Source organism: Apodemus sylvaticus, chromosome 7 (genome assembly GCF_947179515.1).
Source record: "Apodemus sylvaticus chromosome 7, mApoSyl1.1, whole genome shotgun sequence".
NCBI classification, from domain to species: Eukaryota; Metazoa; Chordata; class Mammalia; order Rodentia; family Muridae; genus Apodemus; species Apodemus sylvaticus.
In genome coordinates, this window is record NC_067478.1 from 12,446,605 (window position 1) to 12,467,269 (window position 20,665).

At 44.0% G+C, this 20,665-nt stretch overlaps 1 protein-coding gene across 2 annotated transcripts in view; it reads left to right on the plus strand.

Annotated features, from left to right (window-relative positions):
• Positions 1-20,095, plus strand: part of Stac (SH3 and cysteine rich domain) — a 137,437-nt gene extending 117,342 nt beyond the window's left edge. For both annotated transcript variants that reach the window (XM_052189268.1, XM_052189269.1), the window contains 3 exons: positions 11,434-11,485; positions 11,584-11,721; positions 18,935-20,095. In XM_052189268.1, the coding sequence (XP_052045228.1) occupies positions 11,434-11,485; positions 11,584-11,721; positions 18,935-19,033 (289 nt within the window). In that variant the 3' untranslated portion in view covers positions 19,034-20,095. The remainder of the gene's footprint in view (positions 1-11,433; positions 11,486-11,583; positions 11,722-18,934) is intronic.
• Positions 20,096-20,665: the final 570 nt, after the last annotated feature.

Sequence of the window (20,665 nt, forward strand, 5' to 3'; positions counted from 1 at the left end):
CTGCTTTTGAAATGACCAACATCCTGAGGGTAGTCATAATGACTTCATAGCAATGGTGGCCACCACTTATTGGGAACTTGCCTAAATATTTTATATAAATATCAATGCCAACTTAGTGTTTAAAAGTAAAAACCATAAAAGCCAGTGCCCCTCCCCCTATGCCTTCAATGGTCTACCCTTTCATGTGGGATTCCATGGTCTGAGGAGGCTTCTCTAAGCCCCAGTCTCTTCTTATCCCAACTATAGAAAATAATGTGTTTGTCTGAAAGGAAAATAGAGGTGCCACCAGAGGCCGCCGTGTTAGCCTCAGCGGAGTTAAAGAAACTGAGGACTGGAGAAACCTTGCCATCTCTGTGCTTCTACTGCGCAGTCAAGACCTGAATGTCATAGGTGCTCAGAAAATATGAGCTCAGCGTCCTAGAATCTTCTTTGTCTATTCAGGCAGAGATCAACACATGAAGATCATCTTCCTGACTTCCTAATACAAGACAAAGATGGCTCAATGGTTCCTTTTCTCCCAACAATGGACTGGCTGTCCTCCGAAGAAGTATCTTCGTTAGAGAATGAGAGTGTCCTCGCTCCTAAGAATTCTTTATCCACCCAGAGCATGAGAGAAGTTGGCTGTGGGGCCTTAGACCAGCCTCCCCCTAGGAACTCTCATCCATGAAACATGAAGCTGTCTTCAATAACAGTTTCCAGACGATTCCATATAGTCCCACTCAGATAGTACCATCCCTAGCTCTGTGCACAACACACTTTTGCCTACAGGGGTCATCCTCAGGTAAACAATGGGCAAGGCTCTCTGGGTAGTTGTTTGGTTCGGTGTTTTGGTCCTTTGATGGCATAATGCAGCACACGAGAACACAATGTTCAAGGTGAGAAGGTTTGAAAAGACAATGGACAACTGTGAACCAAGAGCTGCTGAGGAAAGATCACAGGGTTTGTACTCAGGACAAGAGCAAGCTCGTGTGCCCCAAGGCGGCCATTTCCTGGGGCGCCCTGAAGCTGGCCAGGCTTCAGAGCTGGGGTACTACCATCATTTCCTGGTACCTGACCCTGGGGTGAGTGAGCAGAGTTGTGGGAAGGGAAGTAGCTGCAGTGTGGAGTTAATCTGGTGCTTAATACAGGGAACTGAGCAAACTCTAGGTGGAGCCCCAAATCTGGGCCAACACATTTTTTAAATTAAAAAGCAAACAAACAAACAGAAACAACAAAAAGCTATAGCACAGGCAGCTTAGGTCACTGACAATCCAGAGTCAGAGATTAAACCTTTAAATCACACTTTACCCAGAGAACAGGTAACCTGAAAAGACATTGGCTGGAAATCCTAGATAGCTATCTTCCACTCCACCTCAGCCAAACACAAGGGAGTGGACTCAGAGGCCATCTTCCCTCCAAGGCTTAATCTTGCCCCTCCAGCCAGGTACTCAACCTTGTCTGTGACACTGTGAAGGCAAGACTTGACTTGGGTGGGTGTTTTTCTCCTTACATCTTCTCCTCCCTCCACATAGTGGGAGTTGCTCAATGCACCCAGGTGGCTGAGTCCCACTTCCTTCCAGGTGGCCTTTTAGCATCTCAATTAAAGCTTAACTCAGAAAGGCAAAGCACTGGTGTGTGGGCTAGGCTGATTAAAAGGTCAATGTGCAGATTGCCTTAATATGAAGTGTAGGGACCCTTTGAGAGTTTGGATTCCAAAAGTGCCCCTATCTGTCCCCTGTCACTACTGGGCCCTTAACATTGTATGTTCATCCAGGCTGAGCTCCTGGCGCCCAATGTGGGAAGAAGTTGGAGTTCAGGTTCCAAGGGTAAAGAATGTTCTCATTGTGCGATGGCGTCAGGCAGGGGGACAGAGTGATCCCACTGCTCTGGGGTCACATGGAGAAAGTTGCAGTCTTGGCTTTGAATGCAAGAAACACCTATCATTACCTATTTCTGCCAGAACAGTGGGTAGTTTGAGTAACCTCTGTAGGAATCCACTCCTCTACACCCTGTTTATTTCTGTCATCCTTTGCAATCTGTGGTCACATATATTATTAAATGGTTTGCTCTTTGTTTTCTTATTTATAACTCGTCTTTTGCATAAGAATAGAAGTTCTAAGCAAGAATTTTATTTTGCAGTGTGCACCTGGTGTCTAGTAAAATAGCACTTTCAGAGATATTGTTTCAGAGTGGATATTTGTTGAATAATGCAGAACTGAATTTAAAAAAAAAAAAACAACAAAGAATAATTGGATCAATGTCTCTCTCGTCACCAAGCACTTTTCTGGTCCTGGTCAAGATCTTTTGCTGGAAAAGCCAGACTCCTCGCCACACTGTCAGGGGTATACCTGGCATTTTACAAATTATTGCTGATATTTCAGTGTGTGCCCTATTGTAGTTTAGTTAGCACGGGGTAGGCGCTCCGGGACTGCGCACTCCTGAGCACTTTAAAGAGTGGGTCTCTATCTGGTCTTTGATTCCACAGTTTGGGGTGAGCATATTCCTCCATTTTCCTTAGGAGAAGGACCTCCATTTCCCTGCTTACATCTCCTATCAAACCATCAGCAAAGCCTTTGCATTTGATACCGATGTGCGGTTTCTTAGGTTACAGGGTTAAATAAGATCTGCTGGAGCTTAGCAGATTTTTCTACAATGACTTTCATCCGTGATGCTTAATTAAATCCCTCACCTGGGAAAAACGATTTTTTTTCAGCCACCTCTCTTTCAGTGGCACCAGCAGGCAGCTGGGATGGTGGAAATGGCAAAATGTCAGCTGCATTTCCTGCTGCAGGGCTGCTGTAGCAGAATGGTTAGAGACTGTGACCTTTGCCCTACATTCTTAATCTTTCAATGATCCATCCCTTTCACGTGAGATCTTAAATCCAGAAGTATTCACAAGAAATTATAGAAAGTTAATAAGTTTTGTGAAAGGAAAGCACAGCTGTCCCAAAGGGGAAGAGGCCATAGGTCAACATTCAGAAGAAGAAAAGGGCTGGGGAGACGGCTCAGTGTCTTAAGGAGCTTAAAGCAAAGGGTGAGGACCTGAGTTCGAATCCCATGGAACCCATGTAAAACCCGGACATGGTAGAGCATGTCTGTAACCCCAGTACTTTTAGGGCAAGATGGGAGGTGAAATAAGAGAATATCTATGGGGACTCCTGAAGGCCAGCAAGCCTTGGATATGCAGTACATCAGTAAACAACAAAACAGCCTGCTTCCATTAAGACGAAAGGGAGGATCGATACCCAAGATTCCCCTCTGATTCCCATATACTCAGAAGCTAAGGAAGAGGAGAATCAGGAAAAGGAAGAAGTGTGCTGGAGAACTCAGCCAGCATACAGACTCCCTGTAGCTGGCTCAATGTAGCCATTGCTTTGCCATAGCGCCTTGGAATTCCGCGAGAGCCCTTCACATCCATGACTGGAGTCTTCCCTGTGAGCCCTGGAATGAACCTGACACGGTCCACCGATCACTGTCTCCTGTAGGTTTCTGTGGAACAGCAGGGAATATGGCGTGGCACTAAGATTCAACAACAATCAAGCCAAATGGGAAGCCTGGGTCAAAATGACTGAGACTTGGCACTGAGGAGAGAGAGGCAGCCGAGCAAAGTGAGCACAGGGGTCTGCTCCGCTCTGTTCAGCGCCCAAGAATGTCAAAAATGAAATGTCTTTTTAAAAGAGTGCTTCTGATACTGTAAAAAATAAAACAGTGGAGGCCATAAGCAGTCGGTCAGAGCAGAGATGGGTGATGCCAACTATCTACCAACTTTGTAAGGCTAATACCATAGGAATTCAAATGATGTGAATTCATCTAGTAAGAGAACAGCTAGACTCCATGAAAAGGTTGGGAGATGAACAGGAAAGAACAGGAATCTTAGGAGAATCACAGCAAACTCAGCAAACCCAGCAAACCCAGAAAACCCAGAAAACCCAGAAAACCCAGCAAATCCAGGCAGGGCGAAAAGATAACAGGAGGCCCAAAAATGACAGGCCATTGTGGCACAGCCTGGGCATCCGGACATCAGGAGGCTGAAGTCAGGGGAACCACAGCAAGTTCAGGACAAGCCTGGGCTACAAAGTCAGTCCCAGGCCAGCCTGGGCAACAATGTGATAATAGGTACATTTTTTTAAATTTGTACTCATAAAAAATAAATAAATAAACCCCTGGGTATAGGAACCAGTTCAAACACTGGACAAAATCCGTGACTCTGGGTCTACGGTCACACTGACTGCTCTAAGCTCCTCCCTCCCAGAGTGTGTTCTCCTTAGCTTGAGATATTGCAGTACCTCTCACAGATGGAGGGCCTTCTGTCCCTTGAGTCTGGAGTAGCCATAGGAATTACACTGGGCTATAAAGAGGCAAACATGAAAAGGTAGCCTTCCCTCATCATTATCCATTTATAGAGTTTGAGACCAGCCTGGTCAACATACATGAAACCTTGCCTCGCCAATACCCTGTTTTTCTTCTCTTTTCTGGATTTCGTAAATTTCACCTGCACTGGCATTTTGTCAGCATGTAAGTCTGTGTGAGGGTGGCAGATCCCCTGGACCTGAAGCTAGAGATAGTTGTGAGCTAACATGTGGGTGCTGGGAGTTGAACCTGTGTCCTCTGGTAGAGTAGCCAAGTGCTCTTAACTACTGAGCCATCTCCCCATTCTTGCCTGGGTGCTTTTTTAAAAAAAAAAAATTTATTGATATATTTATTTACATTTCAAGTGATTTCCCCTTTTCTGGACCCCCACTCCCTGAAAGTCCCATCAGTCCCCTTCCCTCCCCCTGTTTTCCCACCCACCCCTTCCCACTTCCCTGTTCTGATTTTGTTCTATACTGCTTCACTGAGTCTTTACAGAACAAGGGGCCACTCCTCCGTTCTTCTTGTACCTCATTTGATGTGTGGATTATGTTTTGGGTATTCCAGTTTTCAAGGTTAATATCCACTTATTAGTGAGTGCATACCATGATTCACGTTTTGAGTCTGGGTTACCTCACTTAGTATGATGTTCTCTAGCTCCATCCGTTTGCCTAAGAATTTCATGAATTCATTGTTTCTAATGGCTGAATAGTACTCCATTGTGTATACATACCACATTTTTTGCATCCACTCTTCTGTTGAGGGATACCTGGGTTCTTTCCAGCATCTGGCAATTATAAATAGGGCTGCTATGAACATAGTAGAACATGTATCCTTATTACATGCTGGGGAATTTTTGGGTATATGCCCAGGAGTGGTATAGCAGGATCTTCTGGAAGTGAGGTGCCCAGTTTTTGGAGGAACCGCCAGACTGATTGCCAGAGTGGTTGTACCAATTTGCAACCCCACCAGCAGTGGAGGAGTGTTCCTCTTTCTCCACATCCTCGCCAACACCTGCTGTCTCCTGAATTTTTAATCTTAGCCATTCTGACTGGTGTAAGGTGAAATCTCAGGGTTGCTTTGATTTGCATTTCCCTAATGACTAATGAAGTTGAGCATTTTTTAAGATGTTTCTCCGCCATCCAAAATTCTTCAGGTGAGAATTCTTTGTTTAACTCTGTACCCCATTTTTAATAGGGTTGTTTGGTCTTCTGGAGTCTAACTCTTCTTGAGTTCTTTATATATATTGGATATTAGCCCTCTATCTGATGTAGGATTGGTGAAGATCTTTTCCCAATTTGTTGGTTGCCGATCTGTCCTTTTGATGGTGTCCTTTGCCTTACAGAAACTTTGTAATTTTATGAGGTCCCATTTGTCAATTCTTGATCTTAGAGAATATGCTATTGGTGTTCTGTTCAGAAACTTTCTCCCTGTACTGATGTCCTCAAGGGTCTTCCCCAGTTTCTTTTCTATTAGCTTCAGAGTATCTGGCTTTATGTGGAGGTCCTTGATCCATTTGGATTTGAGCTTAGTACAAGGAGACATGGATGGATCAATTCGCATTCTTCTGCATGCTGACCTCCAGTTGAACCAGCACCATTTGTTGAAAAGGCTATCTTTTTTCCATTGGATGTTTTCAGCCACTTTGTCAAGGATCAAGTGGCCAGAGGTGTGTGGGTTCATTTCTGGATCTTCAATCCTGTTCCATTGATCTGCCTGCCTTTCACTGTACCAATACCATGAAGTTTTTAACACTATTGCTCTGTAGTATTGCTTGAGGTCAGGGATACTGATTCCCCCAGACTTTCTTTTGTTGCTGAGAATAGTTTTAGCTATCCTGAGTTTTTTGTTATTCCAGATGAATTTGATAATTGCTCTTTCTAACTCTGTGAAGAATTGAGTTGGGATTTTGATGGGTATTGCATTGAATCTGTATATTGCTTTTGGCAAAATGGCCATTTTAACTATATTGATCCTGCCGATCCATGAGCATGGGAGGTTTTCCCATTTTTTGAGGTCTTCTTCCATTTCCTTCTTCAGAGTCTTGAAGTTCTTGTCATACAGATCTTTCACATGTTTGGTAAGAGTCACCCCCAAGATACTTTATACTGCTTGTGGCTATTGTGAAGGGGGTCATTTCCCTAATTTCTTTCTCAGCCTGCTTATCCTTTGAGTAAAGGAAGGCCACTGATTTGCTTGAGTTGATTTTATAACCTGCCACTTTGCTAAAGTTGTTTATCAGCTGTAGGAGTTCTCTAGTGGAGTTTTTTGGGTCACTTAGGTAGACTATCATGTCATCTGCAAACAATGATAGTTTGACTTCTTCCTTTCCAATTTGTATCCCTTTGACCTCCTTATGTTGTCGAATTGCCGGAGCTAGTACCTCAAGTACAATATTGAAAAGATAAGGAGAAAGGGGGCAGCCCTGTCTAGTCCCTGATTTTAGAGGGATTGCTTCAAGTTTCTCTCCATTTAGTTTGATGCTGGCTACCGGTTTGCTGTATATTGCTTTAACAATGTTTAGGTATGGGCCTTGAATTCCTGTTCTTTCCAAGACTTTAAGCATGAAAGGATGCTGAATTTTGTCAAATGCTTTTTCAGCATCCAATGAAATGACCATGTGCATTTTTTCTTTGAGTTCGTTTATGTAGTGGATTGCATTGATGGATTTCCATATATTGAACCAACCCTGCATCCCTGGGATAAAGCCTACTTGATCATGGTGGATGATCGTTTTGATGTGTTCTTGGATTCGGTTGGCAAGAATTTTATTGAGTATTTTTGCATCGATGTTCATAAGGGAGATTGGTCTGAAGTTTTCTTTCTTTGTTGGATCTTTGTGTGGTTTTGGTATCAGCGTAATTGTGGCTTCGTAGAAGGAATTGGGTAGGGTTCCTTCTGTTTCTATTTTGTGGAATAGTTGGAAGAGTATTGGTGTTGGGTCATCTTTGAAGGTCTGATAGAATTCTGCACTGAAACCAACTGGTCTTGTGCTTTTTCTGGTTGGAACCCCTTCTATTTCTTTAGGGGTTATGGGACTGTTTAGATGATCTATTTGGTCCTGATTTAATTTTGGTATTTGGTATCTGTCTAGGAAATTGTCCATTTCCTCCAGATTCTCCAGTTGTGTTGAGTATAGGCTTTTGTAGTAGGATCTGATGATTTTTTTGGATTTCCTCAGTTTCTGTTGTAATATCTCTCTTTTCATTTCTAATTTTGTTGATTTGTATACTTTCTCTGTGCCCTTTGGTCATTCTGGCTAAGGGTTTATCTATCTTGTTGAGTTGATTTTCTCAAAGAACCAGCTCCTGGACTCGTTGATTCTTTGTATGGTTCTCTTTGTTTCCACTTGATTGATTTCAGCCCTGAGTTTGATGATTTCCTGTCTTCTACTCCTCGTGGGTGAAATAGCTTCTTTTTGTTCCAGGGCTTTCAGGTGTGTCACTAAGCTGCTAGTATATGCTCTCTCCATTTCTTTTTGGAGGCACTCAGGGCTATGAGTTTTCCTCTTAGCACTGCTTTCATTGTGTCCCAAAGATTAGGGTATGTTGTGCCTTCATTTTCATTAAATTCTAAAAAGTCTCTGATTTCTTTCTTTATTTCTTCTTTGGCCAAGGTGTCATTGAGTAGAGTATTGTTCAGCCTCCATGTGTATGTGGGCTTTCTGTTGTTTTTGTTGCTATTGAAAACCACTCTTACACCATAGTGATCTGATAGGAGACATGGGATTAGTTCGATCTTCTTGTATTTGTTGAGGTCTTTCTTGTGACCAATTATATGGTCGATTTGGGAGAAGGTACCATGAGGTACTGAGAAAAAGGTATATTCTTTTGCTTTAGGGTGAAATCTTCTATAAATATCCGTCAAATCCAATTGGTCTAAAGCTTCAATTAGTTTTACTGTGTCCCTGTTTAGTTTCTGTTTTCCTGATCGGTCCATTGAGGAGAGTGGAGTGTTGAAGTCCCCCACAATTATTGTGTTAGGTGCAATGTGTGCTTTGAGCTTTAGTAAAGTTTCTTTTACGAATGAGGGTGCCCTTGTATTTGGAGCATATATGTTCAGAATTGAAAGTTCTTCTTGGTGGATTTTTCCTTTGACCAGCAAGAAGTGTCCCTCAGTGTCTCTTTTGATGACTTTAGGTTGAAAGTTGATTTTATCTGATATTAGAATGGCTACTCCGGCTCGTTTCCCGAGACCATTGGCTTGTAAAATTGTCTTCCAGCCTTTTACTCTAAGGTACTTTTTGTCTTTGACATTTAGGTGTGTTTCCTGTATGCAGCAAAATGTAGGGTCCTGTTTCCTTATCCAGTCTGTTAGTCTATGTCTTTTTATTGGGGAATTGAGTCCATTGATGTTAAGAGATATTAAGGAATAGAGATTATTACTTCCTGTCATTTTTGATGTTATTTTTATATTTGAGTGATTATCTTCTTTTGGGTTTGATGAAGGAAGGTTACTATCTTACTTTTTCCAGGGTGCATTTTCCCTCCTTGTATTGGAGTTTTCCTCCTATTATTCTTTGTAGAGCTGGGTTTGTGGAAAGATATTGTGTAAATTTGGTTTTGTCATGGAATGTCTTGGTTTCTCCATCTATTGTGATTGAGAGTTTTGCTGGGTATAGTAGTCTTGACTGACATTTGTGTTCTCTTAGAGTCTGCATGAGATCTGCCCAGGATCTTCTAGCTTTCATGGTCTCTGGTGAGAAGTCTGGTGTGATTCTGATAGGTCTTCCTTTATATGTTACTTGGCCTTTTTCTCTTACTGCCTTTAATATTTTTTCTTTGTTTAGTGCATTTGGGGTTTTAATTATTATGTGGCGAGAGGTATTTCTGCTCAGATCCAGTCTGTTTGGAGTTCTGTAGGCTTCTTGTATATTCATAGGTATCTCTCTCTTTAAGTTGGGAAAGTTTTCTTCCATAATTTTGTTAAAGATATTTGCTGGCCCTTTCAGTTGCAAATCTTCGCTCTCATCTATACCTATAATCCTTAGGTTTGGTCTTCTCATTGTATCCTGGATTTCCTGGATGTTCTGGGATACAAGCTTTTTGCATTTTGCATTTTCTTTGACTGTTGAGTCAATGGTTTCTATGGTATCTTCGGCATCTGAAATTCTTTCTTCCATCTCTTGTATTCTGTTGTTTATATTTGCATCTATGGCTCCTGATTTCTTCTCAAGGTTTTCTATCTCCAAAGTTGTCTCCCTTTGTGATTTCTTAGTTGTTTCTACTTCTGTTTTTAGATCCAGGATGGTTTTGCTCAGTTCCATCATTTGTTTATTTGTGTTTTCCTGTAATTCTTTAAGAGATTTTTGTGTTTCTTCTTTCATGACTTCTGCCTCTTGACTCAAGTTCTCCTGCATTTCTTTAAGTTTTTTTTTTTTTTTTTTTTTTTTTTTGCATTTCTTCTTTATTGGCTTCTGTCTCTTGATCCTTATTCTCCTGCATTTCTTTAAGTGATTTTTCTGTTTCCATTATATGGGTTTCTAGCTTATTCGTGGTCCCCTGTATTTCTTTAAGAGATTCATTTATGTCCTTTTTGTGTTCTTCTAGCAGCATCATGATCAGTGATTTTAAATCCTAATCTTGTTTCTCTGGTGTGTTGGCATAACCAGGACTTGCTGATGTTGGAGGGTTTGGTTCAGATGCTGCCATATTGCCTAGATTTCTGTTAGTAGCATTCCTGCATTTGCCCTTTGCCATCTTGTTCTCTGGAGTTAGTTGGTCTTGTCCTTGGCTGGTGTTTGGGCATCCTGAGGGGCTCTGGGGCTATTACTGCAACACTATATGGCTGGGTTACCCCTGTAACTGATTGATTATGTGCTGTCTTCCTCTTGGGTGCCCTTGCAGTGCTAGTGTGCTTTGCCCCAGATTGTGTCTGTGAACCAGATGGAGCCCGTTTGCACCTTCAGGGAGTGCTGATGGTGTATGCTGCCGGGACCTTTTCCACCTGCTGATCACTCTGCTGGGCAGCCGATCTCCCAACCGGGTTGGTGCACACAAGGCTAGCCTGGCTGCTCAGGCCCTGGGTCTAGGTCGAAGCCTGGGAGGCCAAGGTCCAATCAAAGTTCCCCTCGGGCTATGACTGTTAATTGGGTCTGTCAGGTGGCCAGGATGGCGGGCGTGTACGCTCGCGCTCCCTGAAAGTGCTGGGAGAGTCTGCTGGGCTAACAACCTCCTGAGCGGGTTGACACACAGATGGCCCACCAAGCCTCCCAGTTCTTGGGGTCAGTCCAGAGCCTGTTGGGGCCTAGATCCCCGCTTTGTGAGCCTCAGGCTATGCCTGTTATGGCTTTGCCTGCTAGAGCTCTCTGGCGTCCTGTAGGCAAAATGGTGGCGCGAGCACCGGCTTGGGCAAAAAAACCTCCTGGCTGGGTTGGCACCCCGATGGCCCCCCCGAACAGCCCAGGGCCTGGGTACAGGCCAACACCCGTCGGGCTTACACCCCCGCGATGTTGGCCTCGGGTTATGTTTGTGTACCTCAGTCTGTCCGATCTCTCTGGAGTCCGAAACCAAGATGGAGGCGAGTCTCTCGTGACTGGTGGGAAGCAGAGTTCTGATGTGGCTTCTGTGCGGTGAAAGGCACCGTAAATCTGCAGGTGCTTACAGTCCGGCTGGCCAGCGAAGGTCAGTGGTCGTGGGCGCAGGGCCTAACTAGACCCTGTGTCGCCTTGGTTCCACTGCTCGCCTGGGTGCTTTTTAATCCAATCAAAGTGATGATGAACTAACCATCACAAATAAAGATAATAATAAAGAATGTGACTGGCTTTAAATATAAGTACTAAACAACAACCAAAAGCAAAATATAGCCCGTATCTACACATCAAATGCATGAGGAATTTGGATAGGAAATACAGAAGATGGGAGGAAGATAAACTTTGTGTCAAAATATACCCTGATATTTATTGAATACTAAGTCTAGGCATTTTTGCAATGTGAATATTTGCTTTCCATTTCCTTGGAAGGGAAGAGCCAGTGGAATCATACTTCCTTTACTTCTATTTATTTTAGGATTATTTGTGTGAATGAAAAACTATCTCACGCTAAAGAGTATTTTCTCTTCCTCATTTGACTTCCTGCCCCCAACTCATGTATCCTTCATTTTTAGGCCAGGAGACATGATCACTCTCCTAGAAGACTCCAATGAAGACTGGTGGAAGGTAAGTGTTTGGTCTTTAAAATGAAATAAGAATCCTTTGGTGATGACAGTTACGATAAATGTTGCATTTGCCGCTGAATGCCTCCTCTTCCATTTCAGGGAAAGATTCAGGACAGGGTTGGTTTCTTTCCAGCCAACTTTGTTCAGAGAGTAGAAGAGCATGAGAAGATTTATAGGTGTGTTCGAACCTTCATTGGCTGCAAGGATCAGGGGCAGATAACACTGAAAGAGAACCAGGTAAGTAAAGTTCACAAGCTCTCACACACACACACCCCACAAGCAAGAAAAAAAGAAGGGACCATGTGTACCTCTTGATAAAAGATGATCGGATGCCCATGGTACAAGGGTAGCTAGAATCCAATACGCAAAACCGAAGTGTCAGGAAACTTCTGCTTTAATTCGCTTTTATTGTTGCAATAGAACACCATAACTAAAACTAAGTTAGTAGGGAGAGTATTTATTTCAGCTTAGAGTTTCAGAACACGAAAGTCCAGAGTGGCTGGGAAGGATAAGGCTTATAAATGCCAATGAAAACCTCACAACAGGAAGAGGAAGCTGTCCAATCACATTTCATTCCAACACAGGAAATAGAGAAAGAACAGGAAGTGGGAATAAGCCCGCCTCTAGTAACTCACTCTCTCCAGCAAGACTCCACCTCCTAAAGGTTCCATAACCTCCCCCAAACAGTGCCACCAACTAGGGAACAGGTGTTCAAATACATAAGCCTGTAGGGGACCTTCCTCATTCAAGCCACTACGCTCACCCAGTGGTATCTACCAGAGAAGAAGCATATATAATACCACAGTGTCCTGAGAAAGCACTTGTGTCTGAGGACCACTAGTCACTGAAGTTAGCAGCTACTCCAGTTTTCACTCCGGGATGGACCCCACCAAAATGTCATCACCTAAAGGAAAATGTGGCATTGTGCGGTGCTGTGCTCCAGGGTTTGGTATATTGGCTTCAATCACGTGGAGCCCATTCAGATCTCCTTCTCAAGACCCAAACCTCTATAGGTTCCCTAAAGGATCTTCACATAATAACATAAGACAGAGACAAAACACAGAGTGAAACTCATCTCAGGCAGAGACTCTGGACATGTCCCTGTACCTAATCAACACACTCCTGATACCATTTGCTCTGTCCATTTTCCTAATCCCTCTGCGTTTATAATGTCCTTAAACCACTTCCTTCTGGACTCCTTACCTAACCCCTGGAATATAGATAGAAACAAACAGGACAGTCACAGCTCAGCTCCGCCCTTCTCCTCTCTGTGTGTCCCCCTCCAGCCCAGAGAGAGTGTCCTTCCAACCTACTTATTTCTTCTCACTGTGCATCTTCAATGCTGGGCAAAACATGCTCGCACCTCCAAGACTGTTCTGAATGTGTTAGAAGAGGATGCAGGGAGCCAGAAGTTAGAAATTTCCTTTCTTTCACAATAAAGACTCAGAGATTATTGCCAATTTTCAGTTTAGGAAGTCAGAAGTTTGCCTCTTTCTGCATTTTTGGTAACAATGTAGTAATTCTAGCATTTCTCAAGGCAATGGATATATCTATTTGAATATGTAATGTGAGAAGGCTCAGTCTACAAGAAATTAAATAATGAAATATGAATTCGTCTGTCCAGCACAGTTGCTCTAGATGTACCTTAGAGTACATCTAGATGTACCTTATTTATTTAGATAGCCTTATTTATTATTTTAATTTATTTTACACTATGTATATGGAGATTGTGCTGGTGTAGATGTCTGTGTACTACTACATGCATGCCTAGTGCTGTAGAGGCCAGGTGAGCACTGAATTCCCTGTGATCTAGAGTTATAGACAGTTGTCAGTCAACATGTGGTTGCTGAGAATTGAACCTGAGTCCTCTGGAAGAGCAGCCAGTGCTGTTATCCACTGAGCCATCTCTCTGGCCATCCTCCCCCATTTTGGGGAATTACCTTCAAAAATAGTTCGGAAGTCAGACACACACACACACACACACACACACATGATCAGTCATTACCTTATAATTATAACTGATTTATTGTTCTAAATTAATGTTTTACTCAATGTGATCAACAATTTTCTTTTCTATATGTGGCTCCAAATGACTTTTTCAACTTGACAAACATTTCCTCACTCTGGGCATCTGGTTCACCCCATGTAATCCCAGCACTCCGGAAACACAGGCAAGAAAATTTCAAGTTCAAAGTCCATAGGTAGTGAGTTCAAAGCCAGGCTGAACTACATAGCAACCAAGAACCAGGATCAAAATAGCAAAGACTTCAAGGATACAGCTCAGTGATAGAACACAAGGCCCAGAGCTTACGTTCCACCATGTAAAAGAAAGAAGTCCCACACAAAAATAATGATTCATTTTTTCCTTGTAGCTAGTCAATAGAATGGAAAGAAAGAAAGAAAGAAAGAAAGAAAGAAAGAAAGAAAGAAAGAAAGAAACAAAGAAAGAAAGAAAGAAACAAAGAAAGAAAGAAACAAAGAAAGAAAGAAAGAAAGAGGGAGAGAGAGAGAGAGAGAGACAGAGAGACAGAGAGACAGAGAGACAGAGAGAGAGAGAGGAGAGAGGGAGCCCTAAAGAAAACCTACAATGTGAAGAAATGGCTTTTACAAAAAATTAATGTCTATTATTTTTAAAATCAAGCAAATAAAAATTATTAAAGATAACATACCAGTAAATCAGAACATTGTTTTTCCATATATCTTAACAACAGCTGCAGACGGAGTCAGTGAAATTGGTTTTCTATAAATGTCAGTATGCATCAGTTCACAAATTTTCATAGTTGCTTCAGACTTGTGTATAAAGAGCCACAAAAATTACTGAGCTCCATCCATGCTGTAATTGCATTTTCTGCATTGATTCATGAAAATGATCTAGACACAGGGGGAGAGCTGGGCGAGTAGTGGCGATTCCCACAGTAATCTCATGATGGTGAGAATTAGGGACAGTCCATGATGACAGTGGGTCGGTCAACAATCAGGCTCTCCTGGGGGAAGGAGTTTGGAGAGTGAGGTGATAATGCTGGAGACTGGACGCAGAAATCAGGCCCAGACCTCAGCCACTGCTGTGCCCAGGTGAGGATGTTTCTCCAAGAAAATTCTCTAAAAGAACAGAGATGTAGACAGAGAGGGTCCTCAGTCATTTTCAACCCTGTGATGACGGAGATGGAAATCAGGTGTGAGCCAGGCACTTAGATGCTCACACTATCGCAGGCCACATCACCTTGCCCTCAGACCATCCCCACCACCACCATGTGCTACCCTGAAGCTGGGGGGGGAGGGGGGCAATAGAACCAGGAGTCCTGTGGCAAAACAAAAGGCCAGGAAAAAACACAGCAAATCTGGCGTAGGAGACAGGATTGTCGCATTGCCTACTAATGGAAGAGGACTGGATGAAGATGCTTGCCATGGGGTATTTATAACGTTTAGATACCTACACTTCCTTTACCTACGCCCCATGGATTGTGTGGATTAATCTTGCAGAATTTCTATTTTACAAAACAGAGTCCCACAGAGGGTCCATGCACCTTGCTCAAGGGGCCGATGTAAGCGCCAGACAATAGTACTAGCATGCGCCTAGCATGCGCCTCTGCACCCAAGGTAGCACGTCTTCCTGAACTCACTCTGTTGAGTGCTTTGTTGTCTTCCAAGCTTTGGATGGTATGTCACCATGCCATAGCCACATCTCTAACATGCACTCCCCACACAGCCAACACATACTCCCCACACACACACACCTTGACCTGATATGGTGAAGACACAGACTTGGATGAAGGAAAATAGGGATGCCAAGGTCAGGTTTGGTTTTCAGTCTACAAGAAAATCTCTGAGTTGCACTGAGGTAGCACTCTGTCACCTCAGTGCTTGGGAGGTAAAGGCAGGAGGATTTGGAGTTCTAAGCCAGCCTGGACTACATGAGATCAAACAACAGCCTTAATTTAAGAATGTTATTGTAGAAGATTGGCATCTTTAATCCCAGCATTCGGGAAGCAAAGACAGGCTCTGTGGGTTTAAGACAGCCTCATCTACATAGTGAGTTTGAGTAAGGCTACATACTTAAGTGAGACCCCCAGCTCCTCTCCAAAAAGAAAATGTTATTATCAAAAACAAGATTCAAATTTGACCTGTACTCTAATTTCCTACATTATTAATTTATGTGAAAACATTCAAAACCTCTTAAGGAAAAGTTACATAGTAGAAAAGTCACCAATGCCAAGGTCATGTAGAAATGGATCTGTGTCCTGTGTGGTTTTGATAGTCACCTCTAAATGTCTTCTAAAAAAATCAGTATACTAGTATCTCCCTGATGCAGACCTGAGAGTTCACTGGCCACTTGTGCCACTGGCCACCATGGTGCCTGAACAGCATGGGTGTTTAACCAAAGTCACCTCCCACCATCATAACTCAGAGCAGGTCTCAATGAGGACTTCATCCACAGTGGCAAATACCAGTGTAAGGCATCCCACGGGCACCAGAAAATAGTGAGGGTGATGTGTATAACTCTAAAGATGTAAAGAGACAAGTGACAAGTTAACAGAGAGGTCAGAGAACATCGATTCTGAAAATGAATGCAGTGCTTTTTTATTTCATCGCATTTCTGTCTCTAAGGCTAACCTTTCATAATTATTATATTGTTTATCCACAGAGCTCTTGTGTCCAGGAAATTACTTTCTCTAATAGGAACACATAGGAGTCTTATTTGATGGGATGAATTTTCTTCATTATTTTTTAAACTTGAAAAGAACCCTACTTAATCAGCTTTAAATTCCTTAAAACATTCTTATAATGCCATCCGTGGGTCTTTAGGAGCTATAGAAATGTTTTCATTGATTCCTTGTGTTCTTGCAAAAAAATTATAAAGCAGATATTTGATTATTATAGGGATATTTAGAAAATGGTATTTTAAAGATGGAAGAGAATAGCAGCCCCAGCAATTCAGCCATCAAGTTATTAGCATTAAAAAACTTTGACATATTTCATGCCAATCTTTCCTTTGAATTCAGAGTCTAATATTGCATTTTATTTAGTCTATCTATTTCTATTTAGTTTTCTCAAAATACAATTCTCAACCATTCTACATATAGCAGAGTGGCAAACAGTAGGGCAATGGAGACCTCAGTTCCACAGCCTCCAGGAGCAACAACCTCAATGCCAACACGCCTTGAGCTGAGTTCACCCCTGGAGAAATAGAAAAGAAAGAAGACAGTGTCTTTTGATCTCCTTAACCTTGACCTTGGAACTCTTTAAACAAGCTAACAAAAAATCTGTCAAGTTCCCATGCCATCAGCCCCAAGAACCACAATGCCATTGTCATTGTCATTTAACGGCACTAAGTTGACCGTCACTTAGGACAGCAGTAGCTAACAAATGCACATCACAAATTAGGACACAAATTTGATTCAATCTCCAAGGTTTTCTTCTAGCACACAATGCACATCTGCTGTGGGGTGATTTGACCCTATGGGCAGGGATGTAAATCCCTTCACCCTTCCTTCACCTTTCTCTTCTAAGGTCTTCAGAATATTGGCTGCCTCCCACTACAGGTCACCTAACAAATTCCTTTCCGACAATGGAAGCAATGTTCTTCAAAGTGCACCTCTTTATAGAGCAAGAGAAACGTTCCCCAAAGTCCCTTAGCAGATGCTCCACCTTGGTTCCTGGACCTGGGTCGCATTAGAGGTAGCCATGATTAGAACAGACTGAGTCCACCCTGAAACCCTGAGTCAAGTAGTCTAAGTCCAGCCCGGCACCACTGGGTTTGAAACCCGAGGGAGACGTGCAAATGCATGGCCTGAAAATGGTGATGGTAAGGCCTGGAGAGATGGCTCAGTGGTTAGGAGCATGTTCTGATCTTGCAGAAAGCTTGAGTTCCATTCCAGCACCCACATCCGGCAGCGTACAATTTCCTATAACTCCATATCTAGGGGCATCAGATGTCTCTGTGCACTCATGTGCACAGAGACACATGTATACATATAGTTGAAAGAAACTAATAAGGGTTTGGAGAGACGACTCCTCTGTCGTTAAGAGAACTTGCTCCTCCAGAGGACCTGGGTTTGATTCCTGATACCCACATGGCCAATCCTGATGGCCTTGAACTCCAGTTCCAGGGGATATGATGCCCTCTTCTGACCTCTGTGGGCCCCAGAAACACAAGAGGTGCACATATATCCCAGCAGGCGGAAAATACACACAAAATAAAAGTAAATAGTAATAAAAATAAAACAATAAATCTTTTCTAAAGATGATGATGATGACTATGAGTATTACTCTGACAAAAGAGTAAGCGATAAAAGAGTCGACTTTAACTCCAAAGCAGGAGCCTCCAGCGCAGCGAAGAGTCTGTGCTTTAGAAAAGAGAGTCGGTAAGAAGCTAAGTCCTAAAATAGCCTCCCCCCATATTAAAGAGGGTCAAGCTGAAGTCCAAGCCATAGCTGGGCTGGATGACTGTGAGCATCACTGTTTAGGGTCAGGGTGTCCCTCCTCAGGACGCCGGGCACAGCCTCCACCACAAAGGCTGGCACTGTCACCACAAAGGCTGGCACTGTGTGCCCAGGCCAGGCCTGCCCAATGGTAATTGTGCTGGCCCCGTCAGGAAGAAAATGTATGCAGCCCTTGAGAAGTCTCCAGCTAGAAAGAGAAAGGGGTAGGGGGAGAACAGAAGGGAAGGAAAGAAAGAGGAAGTAGGAGGGGATTGAAAAGAATTAAGGACATACCATAGCCAGTCAAGTTTTGTCATCTTAAAACCCCCTAGCTTTTGCCAGCCCTTTAGCCACAGGCAGGGAGAGCTTCGTGCCTAACCCTTCTGAGTCACTTACACCCCCAGGAACCTCTTATCAGGCCTCTGCCCTTCTCTGCCCTCCGTTGGCCTTTGAACAGTGAGCAGCATGGGCACCCAACCAGATTTTCACCGCCTCCTTTGAAGTCTCATACAGGCGCCTGCTCCGGAATAAGAGAGATGCTCCTGCTATTTTGCCTGGAGCTTGTAATGAAATTGTCCCTTGGCTTTCTGGTGTTGTAGGATGCGCTTGTAAGATTTCAGGCACTGAACAGGACCCAGTGAGTGACAGCTATTACGTTGGGTCCTTGGCATTCTATACTAGGGACTGGCATGCTCCGTGCCAGTTCTGTGACAGGATTTTATCATTCTGTCCTTTCAGAGACTCTTCAGAGAGTCACAGTATTTAATGCCATTTCCTTAATCCTCACTCATAAAGCTGGAACCCGGAAAATATTCTGCATCTGGGCCTGTTTCCAAACCCAGGTTTGCATGTAATGTTTTATTGAGTGTTTCCTCACATTTCCCTCCCTGCCACCCACTTCCCACCCCCTGAGCCATCTCCCCTTTCCCAGCCCTGTGTTCCTGCGTCCTCAGTCAGCAGCAACTCCTGCCGCAGGTCCCCACCTGTTCCTGCTGAACTGAATCCTTTCCTTTCTCTCCCTTGGCCCTCAGATCTGTGTGACCTCTGAGGAAGAACGGGACGGCTTCATCAGAGTCCTCAGTGGGAAGAAGAGAGGCCTCGTCCCACTGGATGTACTGGTAGACGTGTGACTGCAGCAGTCCCTCCCAGTGCAGGAGGCCAGCGCTGCTGATCTCTCTGTGTCCACCCAGGGGAACAGCTGCACTGATGGGCGCCCAGAAGATCTGAGACTGTGCTAGCAATCTGGAAGCAGGCCCACTGCACAGCACATCAAGGCTGCCTGAGAGCAGCATCCCAGAGTTGAGGGCAGCTGGGGGCAGGAAGTGGGCTGTAGCTAAGGCTGCCCCAGGACTCGGCTCCCTTCCTGCCCACCTGTTCGAGGCTGGAGTTTGCTCCAGACCATGGTGTGGTCCTAGTGAGAAGTTTGGAGCTGAGTAGCCAAGTTACTCTGGTTCTGGATTGCTGGTCCCAGTGCTGGCCAATCAGCCTCAGCATGACTCCTGCAGAGAATCAAGAAGGCCAGACTCCAGCTCCCAACACCCCAGGGCTCACTCACTCCAGCTCCCGCTCAGTTTGTGCCTCGGCTGGCAGGATTGTTCTTTCTCTTCAGTCCTTCCAGCGCAACCAGCGTGGTACCAAGTGCAAAGATGCAACTTACCTACAGATTGGGAACAAGAGCATCCTTTCTATTTCAGTGACTCAGAAGTGACAGGGCAAGGTCCAAGGCACAGAATCAAGGAGCCTCAGGAAGTGGGAGTGGGGACAAGGAAGGAGCCCTTATGTATTGGGATCCTACAGCCCTTTTAGTTGGGGTGTTTTTTCCCTCAAAGCAGGAGAGGCTGGGAATGGGGAGCAGGGAAGAGTCTCCATTTTCATTTCATACCCTCTTTATCAGGAGCAGCACGTCTTCCTGTGTGCAGCCTGTGGAGGATGAGCCCACTGTGCAGGGATCCAGGGACAGGGGAGCACCACCGAGAAAAACATCTTAGAATAAACGAATCCAACTTAGAATCCATTCTTCTCTAGAGCGACGTTTTCAGCTCCAGCAGGTGTGAAGTGGAAAGACCCGTAAAGCTCCGCCTCTGTGCACACAGAAGCTGGGGCTGGGGCGTAGCTCACACCGCCTGGGGACACTGCTCTCCACCAGTACCGATGTTTACAAGAACATACATACCACACTGCGATGCCTTCCTCCCAAGCCCTGTCCCAGCATTCAGACCTGCTTCCTAGCAGTCACTGACATGTTTAAATGTGACTTTGGGGATTATCTTTGCTTTGATTTATTTTGCCACTGAGCAATAAAATCATTAGAACCATCGGGGTTGGACTCGGTTCTACTACTTCGCTTTGTTTTACGATTTGTTTTCTTTATGCGAAAAAGGATCTCCAGCCCAGGCTAGCCTCAAACTCACTGCAGAGCTGAGGGTGACCTCGAACTTTGACCCTCTTGTCCCCACTTGCACAGGGTCGAGGTTACAGGAGTGCACCTGCCACGCCCTCTGTACCCAGTGGTTTCACACTTGCTAGGCCAGAACTCTACTGACTGAACTACATCCCCAGACCTCCAATAGCCAGTACTTTGTTTTGTTTCCATTTTGAAGACTTGCATGGCTACATCCAGTGTATGTCAACCTCATTCCCTAAACCAAAGAATCATTTGTCTCTTTAATATTTTTGTTACTGCTCAGAATGCAGTCAGGAGCTGGGCAATGGTCTCAGCTGAGCTGGTCTCACAGTCTGGGTGCTTTATTCCCATTCTGTAG